Genomic DNA, 25,802 nt, shown 5'->3' with positions numbered 1-25,802 from the left:
TAGAAACTCTCCCATGTTGAGCTACGAAACCAGCGGAGGCTTTCGTAGTTTCTAAAGCTTCTTCGTCAAGGTGTGCACTCCTCTCTCCCTTTCAAAAATCAAGCTTCTTCGTCAAGTCTGTGAGTTGAAATTTGAAAACAGAGAACCCATGGAATACTCTATAGAAAAGTCTTGTTCTTCTCATCTTCAGACTTTCAATAGAATTGAAGTAGCGAAGAATGCGTATAGACCTGAGACTTTCCTTCCTAAATTTGACAAGGTGACCACAGTGCAATCAATCCCTATAACGCAGCAGGTTCCAAAGGAAAAAGAGACCTTACGCTTCCCTATTTCCAAGGATATACGAGCGTTCCGTTCCAAGAAGGATTCAGACCATAAGTTCCCTATTTCTCAGCAAGTCAAAAGAGTTATAAGGTCAAGCAAGTCCTTTGCAGATACTCATGCATTTCCCTCGCAACTCATAGAACTCTCCCATGTTTAGCTACGTATCCCGCAGAGGCTCTCCTAATTTCTAAAGCTTCTTTGTCAAGGTGTGCCTCCTCTTTCTGCCTTTCAAAAATCAAATTTTTTAGCAGGTTGAGGTTTTGTAACATGTACGTTTCATTTTGCTCCAACTTTTTATGGGGTTGTATTCCATCTTTATATTCTTTTGTTAATATTCCCTGCAAACTTCCATTCTTGATTTTCCAAGAAAATTTGCCAACTCTCTCGTTATTTTGTTTGTTAATTAACAGGTACAACTACGCCTAAGGGTGATATTGAGAATCAAATTTTGGTTTAAGCTTTTCAGGACACATGAGTTAGAGATGGTTAGTATATAGATGCCATAGTTTTCTGCAACATTTTGACAGATGGGCCTGCATCAACTCAAATTGTGACAAAGCTAGATGGATCTGTAGTAGGTTTTCCTTTGCTAAGCCACAAATTAATTGAAAACAAAAGCAAAAAAGATTGAAACCATGGACGTTTTTTTAGAACCAAAGAATGATACGAGTATCTCGTCATTCTTTATGCAGTCTTCTTTAACCATTTTTCTACACAAGTTTTCTGCTACTACCCATCTAGTTTTATTAGTTGCTTTACCCATTTTCTGGGCTTGGAAGAGACGCACAAGGCCTACCCCTGAAAATTCCAAGCCAATATTGAAAAATATATACTCTTTATACCAATGGTCAGCCTTTATATCTTGCATAGGTTTAGCATGTTGTGATCTTCTCCTGTGCATGTTAAACTACTACTCTGGTAATAGACATGGGTGGTCTGATCAGAAGTTTTTTGCTCAATGGGATTTTGCAATCAGGACAGTAACTTGGTTTATGATCTCTGCTTACTTGCACATCCAGTTTTCTCGTTCGAAGTGACCATAAATTCCCCTTTATACTGCGGAGTTGGTGGGCCTTTTATTTGCTGATGTCTTCATCCTGTCTTGTTATACATGTTAGTTTGTATTTGAAATATTCGTCCTCACCATTCCAGCTATGGGTTTCTGATATTGCATCGGTTATTGCTGGTTTATTCTGTTGTAATGCTGGATTCTTTTGGATGGGGAGAGAAGATAGCTATTTCAATCCTTTAGAGCTTCTTTTGAAAATTAGTTCTGAAAGAAACAATACTGAGGACGAACAAAGATCAAATATTGGTGAAGAGAATATCACTCCTTATGCAAATGCCAATCTTCTTAGTATTTTTACTTTCTCTTGGATTGGCCCGTTGCTTTCACTTGGATATAAGAAAGCTTTAAACCTTGAAGACGTTCCTCAGCTTCCTATTCGTGATAGTGCTAATGTGGTCTTTACTCATTTTAGAAAAAAGCTTGAGTTTTCTACTAATGGCACTCAAGTAAGTAAGTTCAAGCTGGTGAAATCATTGATTCTCTCAATGTGGAAGGAAATCCTATTGACGGGTCTTTTCTCCATTGTATGCACATTGGCTTCTTACATCGGACCATATCTTATTGGTGCCTTTGTTCGATGTCTTAATAGTTCTCACCAACAACATAAAAGTTATACGTTGGTATTTGTCTTTTTTCTTTCAAAGATTGTAAGATGCCTCTTTGAGAGACACTTGTTCTTTCAATTGCGAAAGGCGGCAATTAAGGTCCGTGCTGCTTTGTTCTCAACAATCTATACTAAGTGTCTCAAGCTTTCAAGCCAAACAAAGCAAGGTCAAACTAGTGGAGAATTTGTTAATTTGATAAGTGTGGATGCTGAAAGAATTGGTCGATTCAGTTGGTACTTGCACGACATATGGAAGGTGCCTCTTCAAATTGTTCTAGCATTATGGATATTGTACCAAAATCTTGGACTTGCTTCTCTTGTAGCTTTTGCTTCCACAATGATATTGATGATAGTGAATGTCCCATTGGGAAAACTACAAGAGAACTTTCAAGAAAAATTGATGAATTCAAAGGATCGAAGGATGAAAGTGACATCTGAAGTTTTGAGAAATATAAGAACTCTCAAGCTCCATGGTTGGGAAATGAAGTTCTTGGCTAAGATAATTGACCTTAGGAATTTAGAAATAAGATGGTTGAAGAAGTTACTTTATACTTCAGCTATGACTATGTTTGTCTTCTATTCTGCTCCTATGTTTGTGTCCATGGTTACTTTTGGATTTTGTGTACTTATGAAAATTTCTCTAGAGTCAGGGAAGATTTTGTCTGCACTTGCAACATTTGAGGTATTGCAAGAACCCATTTATAGTCTTCCAGATCTGATTTCCATGGTAATTCAAACTAAGGTTTCACTCGACAGAGTAGCTTCATTCCTCTCTCTTGATGTTCTACATCCTAGTATGGTACAAAAGCTTCCAAGAGATGGTGACAAGGTAGCAGTTGAGATAGTAAATGGGAATTTCTCATGGGAACTTCATGCTCCTAATTTCACTTTGAAAGATCTTAATTTTCAAATACATTGTGGAATGAAAGTAGCTGTTTGTGGTTCTATCGGGTCAGGTAAATCAAGCCTAATTTCTTGCATATTAGGAGAAATGCCAAAACTGTCTGGAACCATTAAGTTGAATGGGACAATGGCCTATGTTGCACAATTTCCATGGATACAAAGTGGTAAGATAGTAGACAATATATTGTTTGGTAAAGAGATGGAAAATGAACGTTATGAGAAGATACTTGAAGCATGTTCATTAAAGAAAGATCTAGAATTGTATGCTTTTGGAGACCAAACTATTGTAGGAGAAAGAGGGATCAACTTAAGTGGTGGACAAAAGCAAAGAATCCAAATTGCACGTGCTTTGTATCATAATGCAGATATTTATCTACTTGATGATCCTTTTAGTGCTGTGGATGCTCACACAGGGACTCATCTATTTAAGGTAACTCTTCTTCGATCTAAACTTGCATAGCATATGATTTCTCACTTTAGAATTTTGTTCACTACAAAATGAGTATGATGTGAAATTTAAAGGATATTAAGAAATGCATGTTCTTGCATAACTCCTATGGTTTGAAGTTTCGATCTTAACATTCAAAAAATATACATATTTAACAAATTAGCTATTCCTTTTAATCAATTACAAATTTGTTCAAGTGTTTAAAATGATCATCTTTTTTTCTCTCAGGAATGTTTGCTCGGAATTTTGGGTCAAAAAACAATAATATATGTTACTCACCAAGTAGAGTTTTTACCTTATGCTGATCTAATCTTGGTGAGAGTACCCAATGCTCTTTTCAAATTTCAAATTTTTTTCAATCTTGTTTAAAAATAATTATTTACCTTCTCTTATTTGGTAGGTTCTCAAGGATGGAAGGATTACCCAAGTAGGAACATATGAAGAAATCCTTAAATCAGGAACCGACTTTATGGAATTAGTAGGTGCACATAAAAAAGCTTTGGTAGATCTTAATTTTGGCCAACATGGGACTACTTCAGGTAATTTGATTGAGGGTATTGAGGAAGATGATATTACTCTATGTAGAGAGAAGTCCATCCAAGATGGGAAAGAAAGTGAATTCAAAAACCACAAATTAGAAAAACAAACGGAGCCAGAAGGGCAACTTGTTCAAGAAGAAAAGAGGGAAAAAGGTGGAGTTAGTGTTTCAGTTTACTGGAAATATATTACTGCGGCACATAAAGGGGCTTTCATACCATTCATACTATTGGCACAAATTCTTTACCAACTCCTTTATATTGGCAGTAATTATTGGATGGTATTGGCTACGCCTGTTTCAGAGGGTGTGAGGCCCCATGTTAAAGGATCCACAATCATGTTTGTTTATGTTTGTTTATTCTTTGGAAGCACTCTTTGTGTACTTATACGGTCTGTGCTCATTGTAACTACTGGTTTCAAAACAGCAACTTTGTTCTTCAACAAAATGCACTTTTGCATTTTTCGTGCCCCTATGCAATTTTTTGATTCTACTCCTAGTGGAAGAATTCTAAATCGGGTAAGTGTGTGTGTATATATATATATATATATATTGTTTATTTATTGCAATTCAAATTATCTTAATTGATGGCCAAATGTACAATATAATTTTTTTTAATAAACTCTATCGATTCTATATGCAGATATCTACGGATCAAGGTGCAGTTGATACTTCTATTCCACACAGTATTGAAGAACTCCTTATCTCGATTATTGGATTCATAGGAGCTGTTGGAGTAATTTCACTAGTTGCATGGAAAATGTTAATAGTTTTTATACCCATGACTGTGATGTGCATCTTATATCAGGTAATTCCATAGTACTTATTTTCATTGCTCCTAATTAAAATTTCAATCAAGCTTAGTTAGATTTTTCCAATAACTAGTATGGTATTAAAAAAAATTGGTTTCAAGTTTTGCTGGTTTTAAGTTTTGCTTAATTAGTGAATTTTTTTGGGTCAATTTTATTAGTGAGTTTAATTTGCTTTTTGCACCAAATTCATTTGGTGATGTGTGGACATATATTTAGGTGTGAAAAGGATGATTAAAATCTTCAAATTGCTTGATTTTGTAATAGACGTGCACACACAAACAAATGTGTACTTTCTTATTTATTTCTTCTCTTTTTTATTTTCTTGGTAGAAGGAGCTTGTTATATATTTATTTGGGGGGTTTGAACTTTAAGAGGGAGGGGGGCTTAATTGATATAGGTACCTAGTAAGAGTTGAACTATTAACCTCTAACTAAGAAGTGCTGGTCTTGCCAACTGAGTCAATCCCTTGGTATAACATGTTACAAAAATAAAATAGTTCTTGCAATTTCATTCATAGCAATATTATTAAACAACTTTTACTTAGAAATGTTTCTTATAAGAAAAATATTGTTATTGCGTTTTCTTCTTGCAGTTTTCTTCTTTTTAGTTATAATAAATTTTCTAAATGTTTTCTAATTTACCTTGTCTTGCAGCAATATTACATATCGGCAGCGCGAGAATTATCCCGACTCATTGGAATATGCCAAGCTCCAATTGTACAACATTTTACTGAATCTAGTTTAGGTTCAACTACAATTAGATGTTTCAGTCAAGAAGATTGGTTTATGCAAACAAATTTTAAGGTGATAGATGGGTATTCTAGGCTCGTGTTTCATTATTTCTGGTGCAATGGAATGGTTATGTTTTCGCATGGATATATTAGCATCCATCACATACGCATTCTCTTTGATTTTCTTGATATCAATGCCAAAAGGAGTACTCAGTCCTGGTATAATTTCAAATATCAGATCTATAAAATAGTTTATTAAGAAAACTATGATTTATTGCTCATCTAAAAGCATGGTTTTGATCTTTTTTTTCTTTTTTTTCCCCCTCCTCTTGAAGGTGTCATGGGTTTAGTACTCACATATGGACTCAGTTTCAATATGCATGGGGTCATATGGGATCTTTGTAGTATTGAGAACAAAATCATATCTGTTGAGAGAATAATGCAATATACTAACATCTCAAGTGAACCCCCTCTCTTGGTAGAAGGGAAAAGACCAAGTCATGAATGGCCATCACAAGGGAAAATTGATATTTTGGATTTGCAGGTACTCCCACATGAATGGCTTTTGCAGTTTTTCCTACTCTTATAGGCTAAGCTTCATTATTTTACTATTTGGTATATATTTATGTAGGTTCGGTATGCTCCACACCTTCCTCTTGTCTTACGAGGTCTCACATGTATTTTTCCTGGAGGAATGAAGATTGGCATAGTTGGTCGAACAGGAAGTGGTAAATCAACTCTTATACAAGCGCTTTTCCGTATGATTGAACCTACAGCTGGTCAAATATGGATAGATAATATCAAAATCTCCGAAATTGGTCTTCAAGACTTGCGATCAAGATTAATCATCATCCCACAAGACCCAACGATGTTTGAGGGGACTATAAGAAATAATCTTGATCCGCTTGAAGAATACACTGACGAACAAATATGGGAGGTGAGCTTATTTTTATTTGATGAATAAAGTTTAATTAATGACTAAGTATGGATATTCTCCTCAAATTTTCAATCCATACCGTTAAGATGCTGAAATTATTTCGTAGGATGGGTTGATCATTTTTGGGCCAAGTTTGTCACAAGAAATTCTATTAGTTGAGACTTAGGAAGTGCATTATTTTGATGTACCTATTTTCCTTTCCCACTTAGGTTGCGTTTGTTTGCTGGAATAAAGGTGGGGTGGGAAAAAACTTGAAAAAGCAAAATTTTCCATTAAATTGCAAAAGTAATGGACCTTGCTCCAGTCATACGCATTAAATGCACGGAATTGTCAAGCCAAACATTTTTTGCCGCCGGATCGTTCCCGGTATTTTGAATCCGATGTCCGTTTCCATCTGCCTTCGCATTTAATGCGCTGCTTTTCCGTGTAGTTTGTTTGGTTGATGGGATGAGGTGGTATGCTAACTTTCCCAAAATATGTGGGATTTTGTGAAAAAATATGAAAAACTAAAAAATGAGACCCATATTTAACATTTTTTCACAAAATTTCTTCATTTCTTTTCCTTCTCCCTCACCCCATTCATAAGGCCCCCATGTTTTTTTTCCCACCCCACCTTTGCAAATAAACGCAACTTTTGTTTTGTTGGTCAGTTTATCATCTTTTTCTTTATTAGCTTGTTTTTAATGATGGTTTTTTTGTTGTCTTAGGCTTTAGATAAATGTCAACTTGGAGATGAAGTTAGGAAGAAGGAAAGGAAGCTTGATACAACAGGTTGGTTTCTTCCTTTGTTCAATATATACCAAGAAATAGCATCAATTTATTACTACACGAGCATTTTGTTGATATATATAATTTCAACTACAAAACCTAGTCACCCCCCCCCCCCCCCAACCCCACGCCTTTTTAACAAGAATTAATTAAGTGAAGGAAGAAAAAAAACTTTTGATAAAAGCATTTGAAAGTTAATCCAAAGTTTATTTGGTTTTTAAACAGTAACTGAGAATGGAGAGAATTGGAGCATGGGTCAAAGACAACTAGTTTGTTTAGGAAGGCTATTACTTGAAAAAGAGTAAAGTGTTAGTTCTCGATGAAGCTACTGCATCAATGGATACAGCCACTGATTATCTCATTCAACAAACTCTTAGGCAACACTTCTCAAGATCTACTGTTATTACAATCGCACATCGGATAACATCTATTCTTGACATTGATAAGGTCCTACTTCTTGATAATGGTTAGTAGCTAGTACTTAATACACCGATAACTAATGGGTTTAGTTGACTTTGAGAACATGTTGGTCTCATACATTTATGGTGCTTAATTGTCTAATTAGATTGATGTGGTTTCATATTGAAACAGGGATTGCTCTAGAATATGATTCTCCGACGAAATTGCTTGAGAATCAGTCATCATCATTTGCAAAGCTTGTTAAGGTGTATACTCAAAGATGTAGATCATAGTTTTGTAATATTAATTCAAATGTAAAGAGTAACTCCCATATACTTGTTAGGATTAAGTCTCAAGGCTTCTTATAATTATTTGAGTTAGCTTTAACATTCAATTGTAAATACTCAGCATAAGGAAGATGAGAAGGGATTTCCCCTTAATTTTTATGCAGTTTTACAAATATTGACAGAAGTTTTAGTTGTCCAATAGTATCTTTTGACTACTATAAATAGTAACTACACACAATCTTTCCAGAGTATTGCATGGTCTCTGATTAAGAGGTATTGATCATTGTCATCTAAGGTAACTTACCATATAGTTCAAAATGTATAGGCTTGTAATTTTTTTGTTTCCTTTTCAGCCTATTGTTTGGTATATTTGTGCACTGCTCTGCACAGCAGAGGATTTTTTTTCCCCTACGATAGACATATCTTTAGACATATATCAACCAAATTTCCTTAAATCACATTAACATTTTCTCTTTAAAACTTTTAACTATTTTTACCAATTCTTTCCATAATTAAATCTTAAGTTTCTCTCCTCTCAAAGTTTTCCTTTCATGGCAATACAATTTGATTAGAAATCTCAAATTTGGTTTCTAAGGAACCAATCATATGGGAGGTTTTACAGACCAGGAAAAATGTATGGCTTAGGATTTTTCCCAAAAAAACGATATCTTTTAACGAAATAAAATTTTTAGCAATGAAGTATTCGATTTTGATGTGTTTTTGTCTCACAAAATTCCTAATATGTAATTTTATAATTAAAAAGGCAAGATGAGTTTTGTTTTTTCAATGTCCGAGTTCATCCGAGTAATTTGCGATTATGGCAGGATTCACATCTCCAGCCTGGGCAAGGGTGAATCAACCCATGAGCTTATTCTAAACCTAGTTATGGATCTAGATACCACTCTACCAACCTTGCATTGACAACACAATTTTATTTGTTGGTAGTATATATATATTCACCCAATGTCACCTCCTCCTTTCATTCTTTGTTTCAATCTCACCATGCCACACCTAATCCTATTGCCTGGGCTTCTTACAATAGCGTATATCAGTGTAAGAAGAATGATTTCCAACAATTGATTATTTCTTGTTCATAATTATCATATGTTTATTTGATGTCATTTTTTTCCTTATAAAATAACAGTGTTGTCAAGCTGGAAAAAATGCCTTCTCACAGTATTGGGAGGAGCATATTGGTCTTCCACACCCTCCAAGCTGTTTGGTTGCAAAAGCTTCTCCATTAAACCTCCATCAAGAAAAAATGTTTATCAAGCTTATGGAAAAGAATGAATTGGTTTTCCACATGCATTCATTTTGTAAGCAAGCTAATATTGTTTGTTCTGAAAATACACTTGCAACAATGGCAATAACAAGTGACACAACCTTACCGCCAATTGCTCAATGGAATGATGCTAAAATGAAATATGACCTTCCAAATAAGGCATCAATATCAATTGCAAGCCAAGGTGGATTGCCATATTTCCGACAATCAATGGTGAAAGAGGGAGGTTTCATGCATGTTCCTGATTTAAGGGACCCAGTGCCATATAAATCATTCTTGCCACTGTCTATTGCATCCAAAATCCCATTTTCTTCTTCCCAAATAAAGGAGTTGAAGAAGTTTTTTGGTGTAGTTGATGGATCAATTATGGATGAGTACATTCAAGACAGCCTCAAGATATGTGAGAAGAATCCGATTCGAGGCGAACAACGAACTTGTGCGACTTCAGGTGAAAACTTGATCAATTTTGTTGTTGAAAAATTAGGGTCCAATCTAAGTGTATGGAGTACTGAAAGTGTAGATGGATCTTATGAGAACGCCCTAATTGGAGCTGTAAAACTCGTCTATGGAAACCTAACCAAACCACCAGCCTTGTGCCATAGTCAGCCATTTCCATTTCAAGTCTACTATTGCCATATTCTACCAAAAGTAAAATTATACATAGTTGATATACATGCTCAGAAGAATGTCAATCATGTAATTATGGCATGCCACTATGACACATCAACATGGAATCCGAACCATCTTTCTTTCAAGTTATTAGGTTTTGGCCCGGGCTTAATAGAAGTTTGTCATTGGATAAATGAGAATGGAGTGATCTGGACAATGAAGAATATTTGAATTTTTTCATTATTTTCCACTTCTCCTCTCTGTGTTACATGTATGCTGTTTGAACACGATATACAATAACCTATTTTAATTTCATTACATCCATCTCCTTTCAAGTTTCACTGTATTGTTGACACTGTAACCAAGAAAACCTAGCTTCTTGATTCATATCTGACAGGATTCCTTCGATAAGATTTCGGTCTTGGCTTTTCATTTCTTGGTGGATGATGTAGCTTGCAAGAGCAATATATTTGACAACCCAGAATACATATTATGGGGGTTACACGAGAAAAGAGAGATGGAGCACGACAAAACCCTTCACCCATAATTCATGAGTCGTGACAAATGTATAAGGTCCACCATGGAAAGATTCTTCTTACCCAGTAAGGAAAGATAAATGTGTGGTGTGGATCTTATTCAAACATGACTCAAGGATTTCAGGGCTATGAGATAATAGTCTGAATTTCCTATTCATTGGGAGTGAATGCCGGTAGGGATTTCGATTTCGACCGTTAACAATATAGTGCTATGCATTTAATGCGGAGCACTAAAATTGAACCGGCCAATCAAGAATAAACGTGTCAGCGTAAATAACAGTATTAAAAAAGTATCACCTTTGAGCTCTAACAAAAGAGTGAACTAAGGTTCAGAGCCGAAGACCTTCGATGCGGACATGAAAATGGATCAAATAATACCCACGGGTCTCTCCCTGAGCTTAACCCGCAACCCTCCTTTCATCCTCAGCGTCAATGACAAGACATAGCCAGGAAGCTTATCCTTCTCAAGTACGTTCATATCGAATCTCTCCAACACTGTCGCTGCAATCGATTTCATCTGTATAAACGCCATATTCATTCCCAGACAAATCCTCGGCCCGGCATGAAACACTGGATACCGAAACGGACTTTCTTGTCGACACATACCGTTCTCCAACCACCGTTCCGGTTTAAACTCCCTCCAATCCTGCCCCCATATACTCTCCATCCTTCCCATGGAATACGTCAAATACGTCACGAACCATCCTTTCTTAACTAACGTACCGTCCGGCATGACATCATCTTTCAGGCACTGTTTCGTATCGACCGCTACCGGTGGATAAAGCCTCATCGCCTCTGAAAGCACAGCTTGCAGATACTGCATCTGTCGTAGCTCGTCGAAGGTGTATGTATCGCCGATATTCTTCCCGTTACGTGTCCGAATCTCTTTCAGCTCTTCCAGAATGTTATCCCTCACGTCCACTCGTGAACCAAGGATCCAGAACAACCACGATAGTGCCGATGACGTGGTGTCTCGCCCAGCGAGAATGAAGCTTATGACGATATCGCGAAGGAACTCGGGCGAGTTAGAATTAGACTCGTTAGAGTCGCTCCCCATGAATCGGGAAAGTAGATCTGCAGACTCTTGCTTGGCCTCGGCCTCGGCCTCCATTCTTGACCTTATGATCTTATCGGCGAAGCTATGAACTGTCGCGATTGATTCTTTCAACCTCTTCTCAGAACCCAAGTTGAGAGCTCTCTTCAATTTCCATACATGAGGAAAAGCATACATGAAGCGCCCAGCACTGAGCGTTGCTGCTTCTTCGAACGCCTCCATGAATTCGCTTCCGGCGGTGGCGTCGCCGCTGAGACAACCGGGGTCGACGTTGAAGGCAAGCTTGCAGACGTTATCGAATGCGAATCGCTCTAACACATCTTGCATGTCCAGAATTTGATCCAGGTCAGACGCCCTAATCAACAGTGGAATCAATCTATTGTGTGTCTCTTCTTTAATGATATCCATGACGAAGTTACGGAGCGATTTCGTATTGAATTCGAAGCTAGCGGTCTTGCGTTGTAATTTCCAGAGTTCGCCGTCGGAGTTGAAGATGCCACGGCCAAGGAAATCTTCCAAGAGAGTGATGAATTGATCTCCTTTCGGGTAGTTTTCGAAGTTGGTCTTGAGCATGTGTTCGACGTTGAGAGGGTTGGCGGTGAGGAAGCCATGGATTTTTCCAGGCCGGCGGAAGACGAAGCTGTTGGTGGCGGAGTGGCTGAGGATTTGGGTGGACCATTCGAGGAAACGGTGGCGGTTCTTGATGAAATCCGGTAGGGTTCCGACGAAGGGATAAGAGATTAATCCTGGTATGGTGGTGGTGGAAGGTGGTTTTCTCTTTCGGGAGTAGAAGAAGTAGAAACTGAAGCAAAGAGTGCCGAAGATGACGACGATGGTTCGTAGAGAGAAGAGATCCATTATGTGGGTATGTGACAAACAGAGCCAAGACATGGAGAAGATGATCTATCCGTCTTTTATGAGCAGGATAGGGTCATATTTCTTCCAAATTAACTGGATTCAATTGAACGAATAAGCTGTAGGAAGTTTACGTCATCGCTGAAGGATTTTTCATTTGAAATGGTTGTATTTTTATTTGATATCTACTCCCATTTTTCTCTGGATGAAGGACACAAGTCCATCAAATTCAAATTAAATTAAAATAAATTAAATTATTTCTTCTAAATATTACTTGGATGTGATTGATGAAGATGTGTTTTTCATGCAGAGGGAAATGGATACCCGTTTGATGACTCATCCAAAAACAAGGTATTTCTTGCTTCAAAAAATAGAAAAATTATCCAATAAAAATGATTTGTTTATGATGATTTTGACAACATAAATTGAAGTTTATAAAAAAATTTTGCTTCGAAAAACACTTTTGACACTGCTACGTTTGTTTCTCAAAGCAAAAATTAAGCACACTAAGTTTAAGTGATTAGCATTATAGAAGGGTATTCATGAAAATTGACTCCTAAACATAAAAACCTTGTTAAAACCCTCACATATTGCGATAAATCTCTTCCATTCTTTGCTTCTTTAACCTTAACGGTTGGGATCGTTCAATTCTTCATCTTTTCTATATTTAATGACCAAAATTCATCTTCATCTTCTATCTCAAGTGAAATCATAATCTCTTGTCTTTGCGAAAAGAAACCTTATGTTTCATTTTTTCTATATCCTATTTCTGTTATAGAATACTAACACATATAGAAGTAGAAACACCCAAAACTCCAGTTATTTCTCAAAGTTCTCAAAGCTGAAAGCCTTGGTGTGTTTATCAAACGAGTCCATCATCCATATATCATATATGTTATCCACACACGAAAGAAAGATTACTAATAAGGTTCATGATTTTGTAACATTGATTAACTGATTTTACTATACTTTTGTAGTACATAATTGTCTACATAATGGTTTACCAAAAAAAAATTTTATCTAACGTAATGCGACATTGTAAGATAATATGAAACCAAGTCTTTTGGTTCAACTTTGCCAGGGTTCCTTCCATAAGACTTCACTCTTGGCTTTCATTCTTGGGTGGATGATATAGTTTGCAGAGTAATACAAACTATTATGTGCTCTTCTCACACTTCTCCGTCTTAAGCCTTGGGTATACTCTAAGTGCTATCAAATTAATCAAATATATGAGCCCTTCCATGCATTAATCTCACCAATATTGTTATGATAGAGAGGTGTGACAAAAACACATATCTCGACCATAATAGGTAGAGGATCAGACTCATATTTGACATCCAAAAAACTAATGAAGAGGATTTCAAGAGTAAAGGGAGATGGCCCATGACAAAACACCCATGTGTCATGAGTCATGAGCAAATGTCATGAGTCTGTATGTTCCTCCTAGGAAAGATTCTTTCCAGATAAGGAAAGATGCACGTATAGTGTGGATCTTATTCAAACTTGGCTTCAAGGATTTGGGATTTCAAGCCACGCGAGAAATAGAGTTTGGATCTTCTATCTGTCAAGGTAGAGGTCCATTGTCTTCTCACAGGCAACCACCTTTGAATTTTAACAAAACGAATTTGAAGTTGGACCCACTCATATTCATCTGTTCCACAACAAATGAAGTTTCAAAGCAGTAGACCTTCCATATTGAAATCGAAACGGATCAAATAATACCCACAGGTCTCTCCCTCAACTTAACCCTGCAACCCACCTTCCATCCAAACCTCAAGTATGCTATGCTTCACGTCCTCCCGTGATCCAAGGAGCCAGAACACCACAAGATGCTGATGACGTGGTGTCTCACCCAGCAAGGATAAAGCTTATGACGATATCGCAAAGGAACTCAGGGGAGTAAGAGGAATTTTATCCAATCCATTTCCGGTAAGGAAATGTACCATCCATTTTCTCATGCATGTGTGATACATATTCATAAGTCACATCATCAAATGATTGTGATTAAATTAAAATAATTTTTTACTTATCATTTAAATCTAATCTCAATTCTCAACATTATATAAAGACACATGTCACACATCTACAAAGAAATAATGGTCCATTAAAATAGATCCATTATGACGAAGATGACAATGAGAGCCTATAGAGAGAAGAGATCCATTTTGTGATGATTGAGAAGATGATCAATTAAGGTCTTCGAAAATCGACCTTTTTGTAATATAAGATCTTTCATGTTAATTTTATTTTATTTTATTTTTTTGAGTCATTATCAGACCTAGGGAATGTAAAGGTGAGGAGAGGAGTGTGGAAAGACAATCAAAGACCTTGTTGGTCTTAAAAGTAAAACTCTTAAGAGAATGCACCGTGACAAAAGTCATATCTAAAGTATGACGTTGGCTTCCTCATATGATTTAGGAATGTACCATGAGGTTAGCATCGATCTATGCTTCATATCCTGTTTTCAATGACTCAAATGGGGAATATCTACCACTCAGAAAAGTTATTTATTTGCACAAGGATCATGCTAAAATCTCAAAGTCAATATCTTTTTTTTTTATATATAAAAAATCCAACCACATAAATTAAAAAGATTTCGAGTCAAAAATCCAACCATGTAGATTAAAGTTTTATTCATAATTGATCTAAATTATTTAAATTCCAAACCACAAGTTAAAGTAATAAGATTCTATAACGTGAAACATTCTAATTCAAGAACCAACATAAATGCTCTTGAATTAGTTATTAGGACATTACACATAATAAATCATATAATTCATTGAACACTCATTGGAAAATTCCCTCCTGGAAAAAGACACAAAATATCTAATCCCGTAATAATCATTCATTATTAGAAGATGGAGACAATTCGTCAAGTAAAAATAGCCCACCATTAACCAATCAGTACCATGCCCAAATCTGCTTCAACTTGAATGTTGTCCCCACTTGCTTCATTTGGAACTCTTAGACAATTGATAATGTCTTGTTCTTTCTGGTTGGAACATTTATTCCTTCATTCCTTCCTTTTAGCAGGAAATTATAACTGTTTATCTTAAAAATAAGCGACTTCTTTAAAAGAAACCATGGTAGATGACCCCGCAGTGTTGCCTGCCTATTTCACTATAAGAGTTCAGGTTGGAATTGATTCCCTTTAAGCCTAAGGAATCGCATTGACCTCCACATTTATTATTGCGTACCAATGTTGCAAAATGTGACCCTACCAGAACCGTAGATGAGTCATGGGCATTACAGATAGCCATATTTGCTCCAAGTCTGAGTGGGAGTACCACGGCGTTGAAAGGTAACTAGGGCAAATTATTAAGGAATCAACCTTAGAACTTTATATACAAAGTATTGGTACACACTAACGCGAAGAAGAGAAAATATACAGAAAACATATTTTTGCAGGAAATCATTTAGTTCTCAACCTATAGAGCAAAAGTTTCATTGGAAGTAAGACAAGGACAAACAAAATTGTAGATTTCATTTTCAATCGCCCATAAAGCAGCAAGAAATAACTTAATCTATGGTACAAAAAGCAAACACAAAGAAGGAAGGCCAGTATACTCATTGAGAATGGGGTCTTTCTTTTCTTGCCAAGGACTCTCCCTTGTGTTCCATGTTGGCGACAACAACATAACCTGCACCCACCTGTACCGAAAAGGCAAATCCAGAAATGAGCAAGTGAGAATGTGGGAAAGAAGCGAAAGTGATTGGTAATACCTGACAATCCTTCAAAACTACACGCTCTTGTAGCTGCACGTTACTGCAAATAACGGAACCTTGGATCGAACAACCATCTCCAATAGTAACATGATTCATAACAACCGAATTCACAACCTGTGGAGATAAATGAATGTTCTCCTTACTCTTGATAGGGAAAGAATAAAGAAGCATTACTGAACCAGTTGATTAGATAATCTTTGTACTGCAACTTACCTGGTAAAGTAATTCAAGTGAACTTCCTAGACATATCAAACAACTTTTCTTCTAATTACGATGCGAACAGCAAAAAGAGGCCCAGCAAGAGCCACAAGTGGACCTAGAAGCCGCACCCCATCTGGGGGTATTTTTGTCTCTTTTTTTTGGGTTTTTTTTTCTTTCTTTTACTTGCTTAAGTATTCCAGTTGAGATTCTAATCTGATTTTAAGACTCCCAGTTAAGTTTCTTACCTTAGTATAGGATGAGGAATCTAAGTTTAAGTCGGGATTTTTGAATTTGTTTTTATCTTCTAGTCTGGTAAAGGCTATAAGTTCTCAAGCCTACCACAGAACAAATCAGCTTGAATAAAAATATTGACAGTTTACAGCCAATGAGGTATTGGCAGTGTTCCTTTGAGGGAGACCCTGTGGTTGTCTAGGTTACTATTTTCTAGATTTCTCCATTAACTACTGCAATTTCAGCACTCAATCTTCCGTATTCAAGCGTCAACTTCAGCAAATAACAGTAACTTTCAACCTGCAGAATTCAGTTCAGATCTTCCCCCAGGTGATTCCGCACCCTACAGCCCATTGCAACCCTCCCCTCTTTTTTTTTCTTTTTTTTTTTTTTTGGTACAAAGGGGCTTATGGGGATGAGGATATTAATACGCCTCAGCAAGAGTCAAACCCACGACCTCTTCACTAAGAGGTGTTGGTTTCACCACTAGAACAGTTCTGCATTGGCTGCAACCCTCCCATCTACTGCCCTGTTTCTGTGCAATGCAGAATTCCCCCTCCCTTGCACTCGCAGCCCTCCCAGCCATTTCTCCCCACCTAATTAAGGGCCATAGCAACCTTCCCACCCCTCCGACTTCCCTAGAATCCTTCCCAGCCAGCCCCTGTGATTTCCCCTCTCTCTCGCGGGTTCTCTGTTCTGGCAATAAAACAGAAAAGAAAGAAAGAAGGAAAGGAGAAGAAAAGGAAAGAAAGAAGAACAAAGAGAAGTAAGGAAGGCAAGAAGAGCAAAAGTTTGGGAAATGTCAAAGATCCACCGAAGAACTTCCTTTCGACAAATCTCACAACTAATTCCTTCTCACCCATAGGATTTAGAGAAAGATATCTATCCTACGTTGATGCCTTGGATCATCAAAATTTTACCCCATTAGATATTCCCATGGCCTACCAAACTCACCCAAGAAATCATAAACCTAGATATGCCCAAGATTGGAAAGATCTGACAACTCATACATCTTTGGTTTCCATCAAATTATCTAAGTAAATTTACCATACCTTTACATTGGAGCCAATTCTGCAATGACGACCTATGACAGAACGTTTTACACTACACTTGTCACCCAATTGTGACCCCTCTCCGAGCATGCAATTTGGCCCCACCTACAAACACCAAGACAAACAAGTAAGCCTGAAAGCATATAAATGACACTCTGCCATAAGATATCAAGGGAAATTCCTATATGGTAAAGAAATTTTTATCCACATTATGAAATAGATGAAAAGAGGAATTTCAACAACGAATTGAGGATCAAAAGAAATGACTGAAACATAAGGCAAAGTAGTAGAGGTCAGACCCAGTGCACCAGTCTCCCACTCTTAGCAGGGTCTAGGAAAGAAAGTAATCTAACCAAGATCAGAGAAAATGGGATAAGAAACAGAATGGTATATTCACAATTAAAGGAAGGAAGAAGAAGGAAACTGCACCTTATTTGACTGAAGCATGGAGAGAGTAGAGTATTTGAAATATAAGCTGAACTGGATTTGGTGGTAAATCATAGTACCCCAAAATGAAACAAGATTTGGGAACTAAATAAATTTGAGGGTTAAGACAGATTCTTGATGCATGAAACCATCCTTGACATTTTGCCAAATTAAATTATAAGTAGCATTGACACAGGCCCAGCAGTGTGCAGCTTAAAGGTAGATATCAGCTCACCGTGGTTTTTGATCCAAGCTCTGCAGATGGATGGATGATGTTATTCTGAGTGGAGAACGAATAGCCTGAGAGATGACTTGCCTCTCCTATGACCTGGTCCACATCCAAAATCAATAGATCATGTAGTCTAGCTAAACACAGACAAATACAAAAAGAAATTTTGAAATGTAAAGGTTCTTACATCTCGGTTTACGTCACTAAAAGCTTGAATAGAATTCAAGCGTACACAGTACTTGTTCTTGCCAGCAATATAAACACAACATTTATGCGATTTTGGAAGAGGAGCAGAACCATTAGAAGCAAAAACATATCGTTCATGAAAACTAGGGCTGGCGCCAGTTTTCAAGTGTTGAATTTTTTGGGCAGCATCTTTCTCATTCCAATTTTCTTCAGCTTGCAAAAAACCATTGGATAGTGATACCTCTGATCTCTGAAATTTATCACAGGGTAGCCAATAATTGGGAACTTTAGTAATGATAAAATCTAATGGCAGTTTTCAGAACAAGCATGAAATCGAATAGGTCAGATCCACAATGTTATGTCTGCAAGCCTTTTAAAGAGTTCAAAGAAATTTGGTCTTAAATTCAGAAAGGATTGCAGCCATATGCATCTGAATAGCAAAGTGGGTTTTGATACGTTAAACTGTAACCCCCTCACCCTACCCCCCGACGGAAAAGAAAAAAAACACACACACCGCCCCAACCAACCCCAAGCTGCATAACCCAACCCCCCCCCCCAACCCATGTCTGGGAAGAAGGCAGTAGCTGAAGCCCATCCAACTAGACGGTAAAAGATTCAGTCTGGGTGGATACTTCAAGCTTGTTCTTTTCTACATTGGTTTTGATGCTCATAGCAATAATATAATCTCAAAAGTTCTTATAGGTACATGTAGATGCTTATATACTTAAACTTCATATTTGCATAATCATTAAGGTATGAACTAATAATGTATAGGTCCTGATCATTTGAATGAGTAATGGCATGTAATTTGTACCTCACAACAGTGCAAGGGTCTAGTAGCCCCAGGCCTGAGAGTCCTCCCCCAACCCACAAAACCAAAAACAAATAAATATAAAACAATAAACTGCATCTGTTCAGATTTGACCAACAGATGTTACAGATCCACTTGTCTGACATAGTGACATGGACCAAGGAATTCCAGGCTGCAGACAGGGAATCTAAAACCAGATCCAGCCCAGTTCATACCCTACAAACATGAATTTTGGCAAACTGACCAGCTGTGTCCGCACAAGGTATGGCAAGACATCCTGCTGAATGCTTTGAAATGTATCTTTCTGTTCCAGGACCTCTTGCAGAACAGTTCTGACAAAAAATGACCAGAGAATGTAAAACTTCAGATAGAATACAAATCTGAAACCATTAAAAATAAGCATCACTTAATAGGTTTTGACAAAAACCTCAAACCTCTTAAACGCATATAAATGAGCATCCATAAGATCGGCCCGGATTTCCATCTACATAAACAGTAAAAAAATAAAAATAAAAATAAAAAGAAGCAAGTTAATAAACGTGAGCAAATGAAAATCTTACTGTTGAAAATATTGAAGATGCACTGTGATCAATATCAATGACATAAAGTTCAGTGACATCGGTAACATGGAAATACATAACAGTGACATAAAGTTCAGAAGTATCCCTCTCTCTAATCACTCAACACCAGACCTATCTAATAACATAGCAATTAACGAAAACAAAAGCTACAGAGAAGACATAAAGTGGAGAACACTCAACCGCAAGGTTCACATGTGCAAACCTTGACTCAGCACCAAATCTACTAAGTGAATAGTTTACAGAAAGGACATCAATGCTACTAATTGAAAAAGATCAAGATACTTGCAGAAGCAAAGTTAAAACCATCTGCATGACCAGAGAATCATATTGTTTGAGGAGCAAGAAAAATGAGTCCACTTCATCTGACAAGAACTCCAAAATGTAGATTTTTAATCCTACCTGGCCAACAGCACGGAGTATGCTCTTTTGAACTCGAATGTCCTTTTCAACCTCAGCCCCTAACGTTGTCACAGAAAACATCCATAAGTATGACCATTCAGCTACACCACATGTTGGGAAAACCTACTCAGATCAAACCTGTTGCTACAAACAGTAAGAATTGTCTTGTTGGATCCAGCCCTATGATATTATAGCGCCCTGGTTTTTTAGTCTTGTCCTTTCCTCCAGAAGATCCAACCTCTGATGGTCCACTGACAGGGACAGAGCAAAGTAAAGCAGTAACTACAGCATCATGTCTTCTATGAGAAGCTGCAATTGCTCCAGGAGACACGTCACAAACAAGATCACCACTCACAACCTACAAAATATTGGGTAATTAAGGAGTGCAAAGGGGGAAAAAATAGTTCAAAAATTCAAAACAAAAGAATTTGATTCTAACCAATATGTCACTTGCATAAAGGTGGTGAGCAACTGCTCGAAGTGCACCAGCAGATCCAACATCCTCGGGGACAGCTGCTACCTAAAGATGGCATATAAGGCAATAGAATATATCGACAAGATCACTAAGCTATGCACCAAGTAGTGTGATCACAACTGGAAGCATTAACACTGAAAAATTAGCACCAAGCAGTCACAGTATCACTCAGTTTCCATGCTTATGATTGGGAAAAGAAATAACAATAAATTTTTTTTTTTTTGGGGGGGGGGGGGGAGGAGGGGAGATTCCATTTCATACTCCAGATGTACAGAAGCATGGAGATAATAATCTGAAATGGTAGGGCCCATTCAATTTTAGCACTTCCAAAACCTTTATTGTTCAAATTTTCACAAAAGCTACCATCAAGATGCAACGGCAAGACTGAAAGAGGGAGGCAATAACAGAATTCTAAACTTAGAAGTTCAAATTATGATGCCAACCAAACACCGGAAATTTAGAGAACTAACTTCTCTATTCCAAACAATGGTGCTATCTAATGGTGAAGCTCCTCACTCTCCATATGATTATCAGATTCCTCGCATTAAATTTTGCACTATATGCTCTGTTTGCTTTCACCTAAAAACCATGTAAAAGTCAATACTGCAGGTAACATATTAGATTAAACAATGGGACCTTTGTTCAAAATTTCATTTTAAGCCAGATTAACTGAAAACAGCCACAGAAACACGATGTAGCTCAGCTTTATGCTACATGGATGCTTAATATATTCAAAGTCATACAAATTATCAGTCCTAACTTATGCAGCTTTCCTCGCTTATCCTGAAGTCATTGTAGGCTCCTTTAGAAGCATTTCACTCCTGCTTACTGGAGAACTCAAGGTCTCCACTGCACATCTTACAACTTCAAAACAATATTCTCTCAACAAACATGCATGAAACAACTTCTGAAATCAACAATGATCTGTTTGTTTATTATTTTATCATCAGTTTTAACCTATGAAATTTGAGTTTCCATCCATTATGTCAATTATATAACTTTCAGAGTACCTCTGCACTCCAGCTACCCTGCTCAAATTATTGTGGAACATCCTCTATTTCCCCTTTGATATTTGTGATTGAACCTAAATACTTAAAATCATCACTTGGTGTTATCTCCTTATATTCACAACTACATAGTTACCTCAGATGCTCAAAGTGCTGAATAAGGACCACAAAAAATGTTTATCAACACAGATAACAAACCACCCCCCCCCTTCCCCAAACAAAAGAAAAGGCGCAGTCCAGCGCACATATGGTCCTACATGCAACACTAACAATATCAGATAGCACCAAGGGGGAGCAATAACACATAACATCAAACCCTTGTACTTACCATGGATCAAACACCTGACTTCCTGGCTCTGAAACTATGTTACTACCACTTAGCCCAAAAGCTCAAGCTTTTGAGTAAGAACCACAAAAATACATAACACAGAATAACTAGGTTTGCTCTGAAAAAAAATAAAGGAGGGAACCAGTGGATGGCAGTATTGGACCCCAGGTATGAACTTTAAAGAATCTTGGGATCCATTCCCATGTGGTCAGTGAGCCATGCTGATAGAACTTGACAATGATTTTGACAACCTCCAAATGGTGGGATTCTCATGTTCCCTAGGATAATTTACATTTACAACGGTTCCTTACACTAGAAGTATTGATTTTGTTATTGGTGTCACTGTCTAGACATTGCCATTAGTGTATACCACTTGCCAGTCACCAATGGTAGAAAATCATGTAATAAGAGGATATATCTTTGTCTGATATGGACAAATAATGTTTTTCAAGCTTGTCATGAAAAATTCTCAATATATTATCCACACTGGTTTTTTGGGTGGGCTGGATTAATTGGATGAGACAGTCCATCCCCACTGCAATTCCACTCATTGTTAATGAATAAACCCCTCTAAAGGTTGTTGCAGAACCTCTGGGCAATAATCAAGAAGTTCTCTTCTTCCAATAATCTGTTGACAAACTCTTCCTTACCAGTTGCTGTGAACTCTAAACGTCGATCGTTGTTGAAGTCTTGAAGAACATTTTGATCAAACCTTTTGACTGACCTGTTTTGCATGTCTAGCCTGGGGACCATCTCTTTTTTTGATAGATTGCCAATCTGGACCATCTCATATTCTCTGAAGAAATGGAACACATGAAAATTTATTTTTCTGCTCTCCTTGGTAACATAGAAACATCTAGCTCCAGCACTAGGCATTTCCAGGTACTTAGCATAGCAAACTGAGGCTAGTCGCTACCCACACATGCACATAGCCCCATAACATGGCACATGCACAACCTGCACCTCAATACCATGAAAATTGCACACGACCAACACTTGTACATCACTTAGCTGTTCAACCTAACATAGCCTGTAACATGCACGTAATTTACATGTATACCAAAGCAATAAAAACTAATGAAGAGCATCCTCATAAGTTAGATTTTCTTTTGAGAATACAAATAAAATGGTGGCAGTCTGCTAGATGTGTGACTAGCATTACATCACAAAAAGGAAATTACATAACATAATATGCATGCATGCATATTCATTCTAGGCCAGATGTTCAACTGTCAAAATTATAGCCTAAAAGCATGCCTTTAATGCAGGAGTAGATCAAAAGACTCTAAATTATGCCTGCAGCCAGCAGATAACGAGCTTTGAGCAACATTGCTGTGTTTTCTCTTTTTCTTTTTTCTTTTCCCATTTTTCCTATAAAAAAAATTGGTGTGTGTGTACGTGCAAAACTATAAAACAGAACTAAGAAGAACAAAGGAAGCAATTTGTAGGCAAAGTAAGTGAACATCCAATAGAAAACCAAGGCTTGGGCTACAAAGTACCTCAGGGGAAGCCAACATCACGACATCAATAATTCATAACCAACTCAATCCATTAGCAAGATTTACTAAGAGAAGTTGGTTAAGAATTAAGATTATATTTTTATACTCAAAGGCACAAAACATATGGTAAGTCAACATCACCAATCTGTACTCTACTCACTCCACTAGCAATGACCATTAGGACAAGCGAGTTGCAGTGACAGATTAGGGTGATTACCAGAATTATCATCCCCTCATAAATTTGCATTGGAGTCCAACTAAAATTCACAAAAGAAAAACTCAATGATAAATCCTTTTATTAATCTTACTACAACCAGTGCACATAAGTGCCTAACTCCTTCCGCAACTAACCATAAAATGTGTGACATAGAATGTTGACACAAACTGCCACCAACCAGTAAATTGGTCATATCATCCCCAATGAGACTTGGACTGAAAGATCTTTGTCTTCTGATGATTCAATAAGGTTTCAAGGAACACCAAAATTAAGCAAAACAAATTTGTTTCAATCATCATGATTACTCCCAATGATATGTAATAGAACAATCAATCTTTTATAATGTTATGCTCCCAAACTCCACTCTCAATCCAGCAGTCCATATTTGACACTTAAACCTTGACAAAGATGTGCCCACATCGTGCATGCCTGCGAACACAAAATGACCTGGCCCATTCTTGACCACCTGGTTTCCTATGTGATGACTAACACCATCACCTTGACAACCTGAATCACATTCCTGATGTTTCATGGCAATAAGCACATGAAAAATCAACTAACAGAATAAAAAACATTGTATGATGAACTTTGGTTCTGTTACACAAAGTAGAGAGCTCATTTGGAACTTTCACTAGGTTGTAGTTCTAGAACCAAATCTAGCAGAGCAAGGCAAGTTCTAGGAAGGCAGTAAACTAACAGCTATTTGTCATGAACTTCAAAACATTCTAATCTGTTGTAAGTTTGCCCCAGTCCTGCCACTTAGCACTTGAACTGCTCCAGTAGAGCTTCCTGCAGAACTACAGAGAGAGTCCCTCCAAGTGACATTAGTAGTCGAGTGCCTTCAATTTTTCGAGTGGATACAGAATCCCCACCAATGTTATTTCATAATAAATTTCCATCAAAATAATAGTTTAACCACTTTACAAAAGCTACAATTATTGCTTTTCTCCACACACACAAAAACGCTATTTTGTTGATTCAACCCCCTAGAGATGCAATAGAACCAGGTAACATATATAGAACAACTGGCTCAAGATACTGGACAATCTACATCCAACCAGATCACATTTGCTAATAAGCTCAAGGCCTTGAAACTTTAAAGAGAATGAAAATAAAGAAACAGAGACTTGGGTGGAGCTGCTATGATTATCAGTATTTTAAAGTTTTAACGTAATAGAACCAAGGGGAAACAATATATCGCAGTCACAGCAATAAAAATAAAAAATAAAAGAAAATAATACAGGTAGAACAGTAAGGTCAGAAGCAAACCAACCTCAACATGAAGACGATCTACGTAAGCACTGGATATCCAGCCGCCCACACGAAGTGCTGCATCTTTGCCTTCAACCACCTATAATACAGTAGTAAAGTATTCAATAAGCATTTAAGATTAACCCAGAACCCTACCTCAGACGAAGGGGGGGGGGGGAATCAGTTTTTAGTACTATCAAGCAAAATAAATATCAGACGGAAACCAACTGAACTTACAACAATGAGATCCTTGAGGTTGCTGGCCTCCAATAGTTCAAGAACGTAAGACAGAACCGGTCGATTAGCCACCGGAAGAAGTGCCTTTGGGACTTCCTACATCCAGAGAAAGATCGAAGAAATTCTCAAAAGGCATAATTTGAAGAAGCCATATACAAAATCATATGAGGTAATGTTATCATTGAGCGCACCTGAGAAACCAAAGGGACGAGCTTGCTGGAAGTGCCTCCGGCGAGAACAACCACTTGGAAGTCCATACAGATTAAGAGAATATTAAAGACGGAAGGAAGGTAGCACTGTAGCAGTATAGGGCAACAGAGTGGTCAGTTCGAATTAAGATTCCTGAATGCTATTGCAGAAAAGAGCGGTCGAAGGGTAGGCGAAGGGTTGCCCGGTCGGACTTCGATTAATAATAAAATGGATGTTTTCGAGGGAGAAGAAAAATACACTGTTTTTAGAGGTAAAGTTTGTACACGCTGTCAGGGCGTAGAGGCATTCGCCTTTATGTTTACTGCCCTTTTTCTTTTTCTTTTTCTTTTTTTTTTTCCTTGGGTTTTTTTTTTTTTTTTTTTTTTACTCTGTTCTCATTTTCACTTTTTTATATTTTTCATTATTTTTTAATAAAGTGTTTGGCATTTAGTCTTAATTTTATTTTCATTTAAAATAAAACTCAAAATTCATAATAGGTTTAAAGTCTATTATAAATTATACGTCAAAAAACTCATTCTCCTCATTTATGGGCAAATTCACTACAAATTTTCAAGTTATTTTTCTTTTGCCAACTATCAAACTGT

At 37.2% G+C, this 25,802-nt stretch overlaps 4 protein-coding genes across 4 annotated transcripts; 2 read left to right on the top strand and 2 right to left on the bottom strand.

The window, feature by feature from the left end:
• The first annotated feature begins 959 nt into the window (after window positions 1-959).
• On the top strand, window positions 960-7,601 carry LOC149010098 (ABC transporter C family member 3-like). The gene is given in 12 exon segments (XM_089164149.1): window positions 960-1,355; window positions 1,357-3,330; window positions 3,577-3,663; window positions 3,749-4,402; window positions 4,527-4,691; window positions 5,349-5,534; window positions 5,536-5,644; window positions 5,761-5,969; window positions 6,057-6,362; window positions 7,070-7,133; window positions 7,356-7,420; window positions 7,422-7,601. Coding segments are annotated over 12 exon segments (4,395 nt in total).
• Window positions 7,602-7,629: 28 nt separating this feature from the next.
• Window positions 7,630-9,938, top strand: LOC149010097 (polygalacturonase-1 non-catalytic subunit beta-like). The gene is made up of 3 exons (XM_089162396.1): window positions 7,630-7,633; window positions 7,722-7,795; window positions 8,961-9,938. Exons 1-3 carry the CDS (start codon window positions 7,630-7,632, stop codon window positions 9,936-9,938), a joined length of 1,056 nt encoding a protein of 351 aa, XP_089018522.1.
• Window positions 9,923-12,275, bottom strand: CYP94D2 (cytochrome P450, family 94, subfamily D, polypeptide 2). The gene has a single exon (XM_089162951.1). The coding sequence runs from the start codon at window positions 12,186-12,188 to the stop codon at window positions 10,611-10,613; it is 1,578 nt and encodes a 525-aa protein (XP_089019077.1). The 5' UTR covers window positions 12,189-12,275; the 3' UTR covers window positions 9,923-10,610.
• A 2,735-nt stretch (window positions 12,276-15,010) lies between these two features.
• On the bottom strand, window positions 15,011-25,413 carry LOC149010095 (transferases/nucleotidyltransferase). Its single transcript, XM_089162103.1, has 13 exons — window positions 25,200-25,413; window positions 25,009-25,104; window positions 24,794-24,871; window positions 20,434-20,514; window positions 20,133-20,352; window positions 19,995-20,053; window positions 19,449-19,498; window positions 19,259-19,346; window positions 18,205-18,453; window positions 18,024-18,116; window positions 17,363-17,467; window positions 15,876-15,992; window positions 15,011-15,803 (listed from the first exon to the last, which is right to left on the bottom strand). The coding sequence occupies exons 1-13, from the start codon at window positions 25,263-25,265 to the stop codon at window positions 15,720-15,722; spliced, it is 1,386 nt and encodes a 461-aa protein (XP_089018229.1). The 5' UTR covers window positions 25,266-25,413; the 3' UTR covers window positions 15,011-15,719.
• Between the last annotated feature and the right edge of the window lie 389 nt (window positions 25,414-25,802).

Source organism: Hakea prostrata, chromosome 7 (genome assembly GCF_041222555.1).
Source record: "Hakea prostrata isolate BN-2017 chromosome 7, UWA_Hpros_2, whole genome shotgun sequence".
Classification (NCBI taxonomy): Eukaryota; Viridiplantae; Streptophyta; class Magnoliopsida; order Proteales; family Proteaceae; genus Hakea; species Hakea prostrata.
This window is presented reverse-complemented; position numbering and strand designations above follow the sequence as displayed.

Coding starts and splice junctions, on each gene's coding strand:
- LOC149010097 (XM_089162396.1), top strand. Junction 7,796..8,960: donor CATTTGCAAAGCTTGTTAAG/GTGTATACTCAA, acceptor ATAAAATAACAG/TGTTGTCAAGCTGGAAAAAA.
- CYP94D2 (XM_089162951.1), bottom strand. CDS start 12,188: ATGTCTTGGCTCTGTTTGTCACATACCCACATAATGGATCTCTTCTCT.
- LOC149010095 (XM_089162103.1), bottom strand. CDS start 25,265: ATGGACTTCCAAGTGGTTGTTCTCGCCGGAGGCACTTCCAGCAAGCTC. Junction 20,054..20,132: donor CTTACTGTTTGTAGCAACAG/GTTTGATCTGAG, acceptor TGACAACGTTAG/GGGCTGAGGTTGAAAAGGAC. Junction 15,804..15,875: donor TAGTTTTGAAGGATTGTCAG/GTATTACCAATC, acceptor TTTTCGGTACAG/GTGGGTGCAGGTTATGTTGT.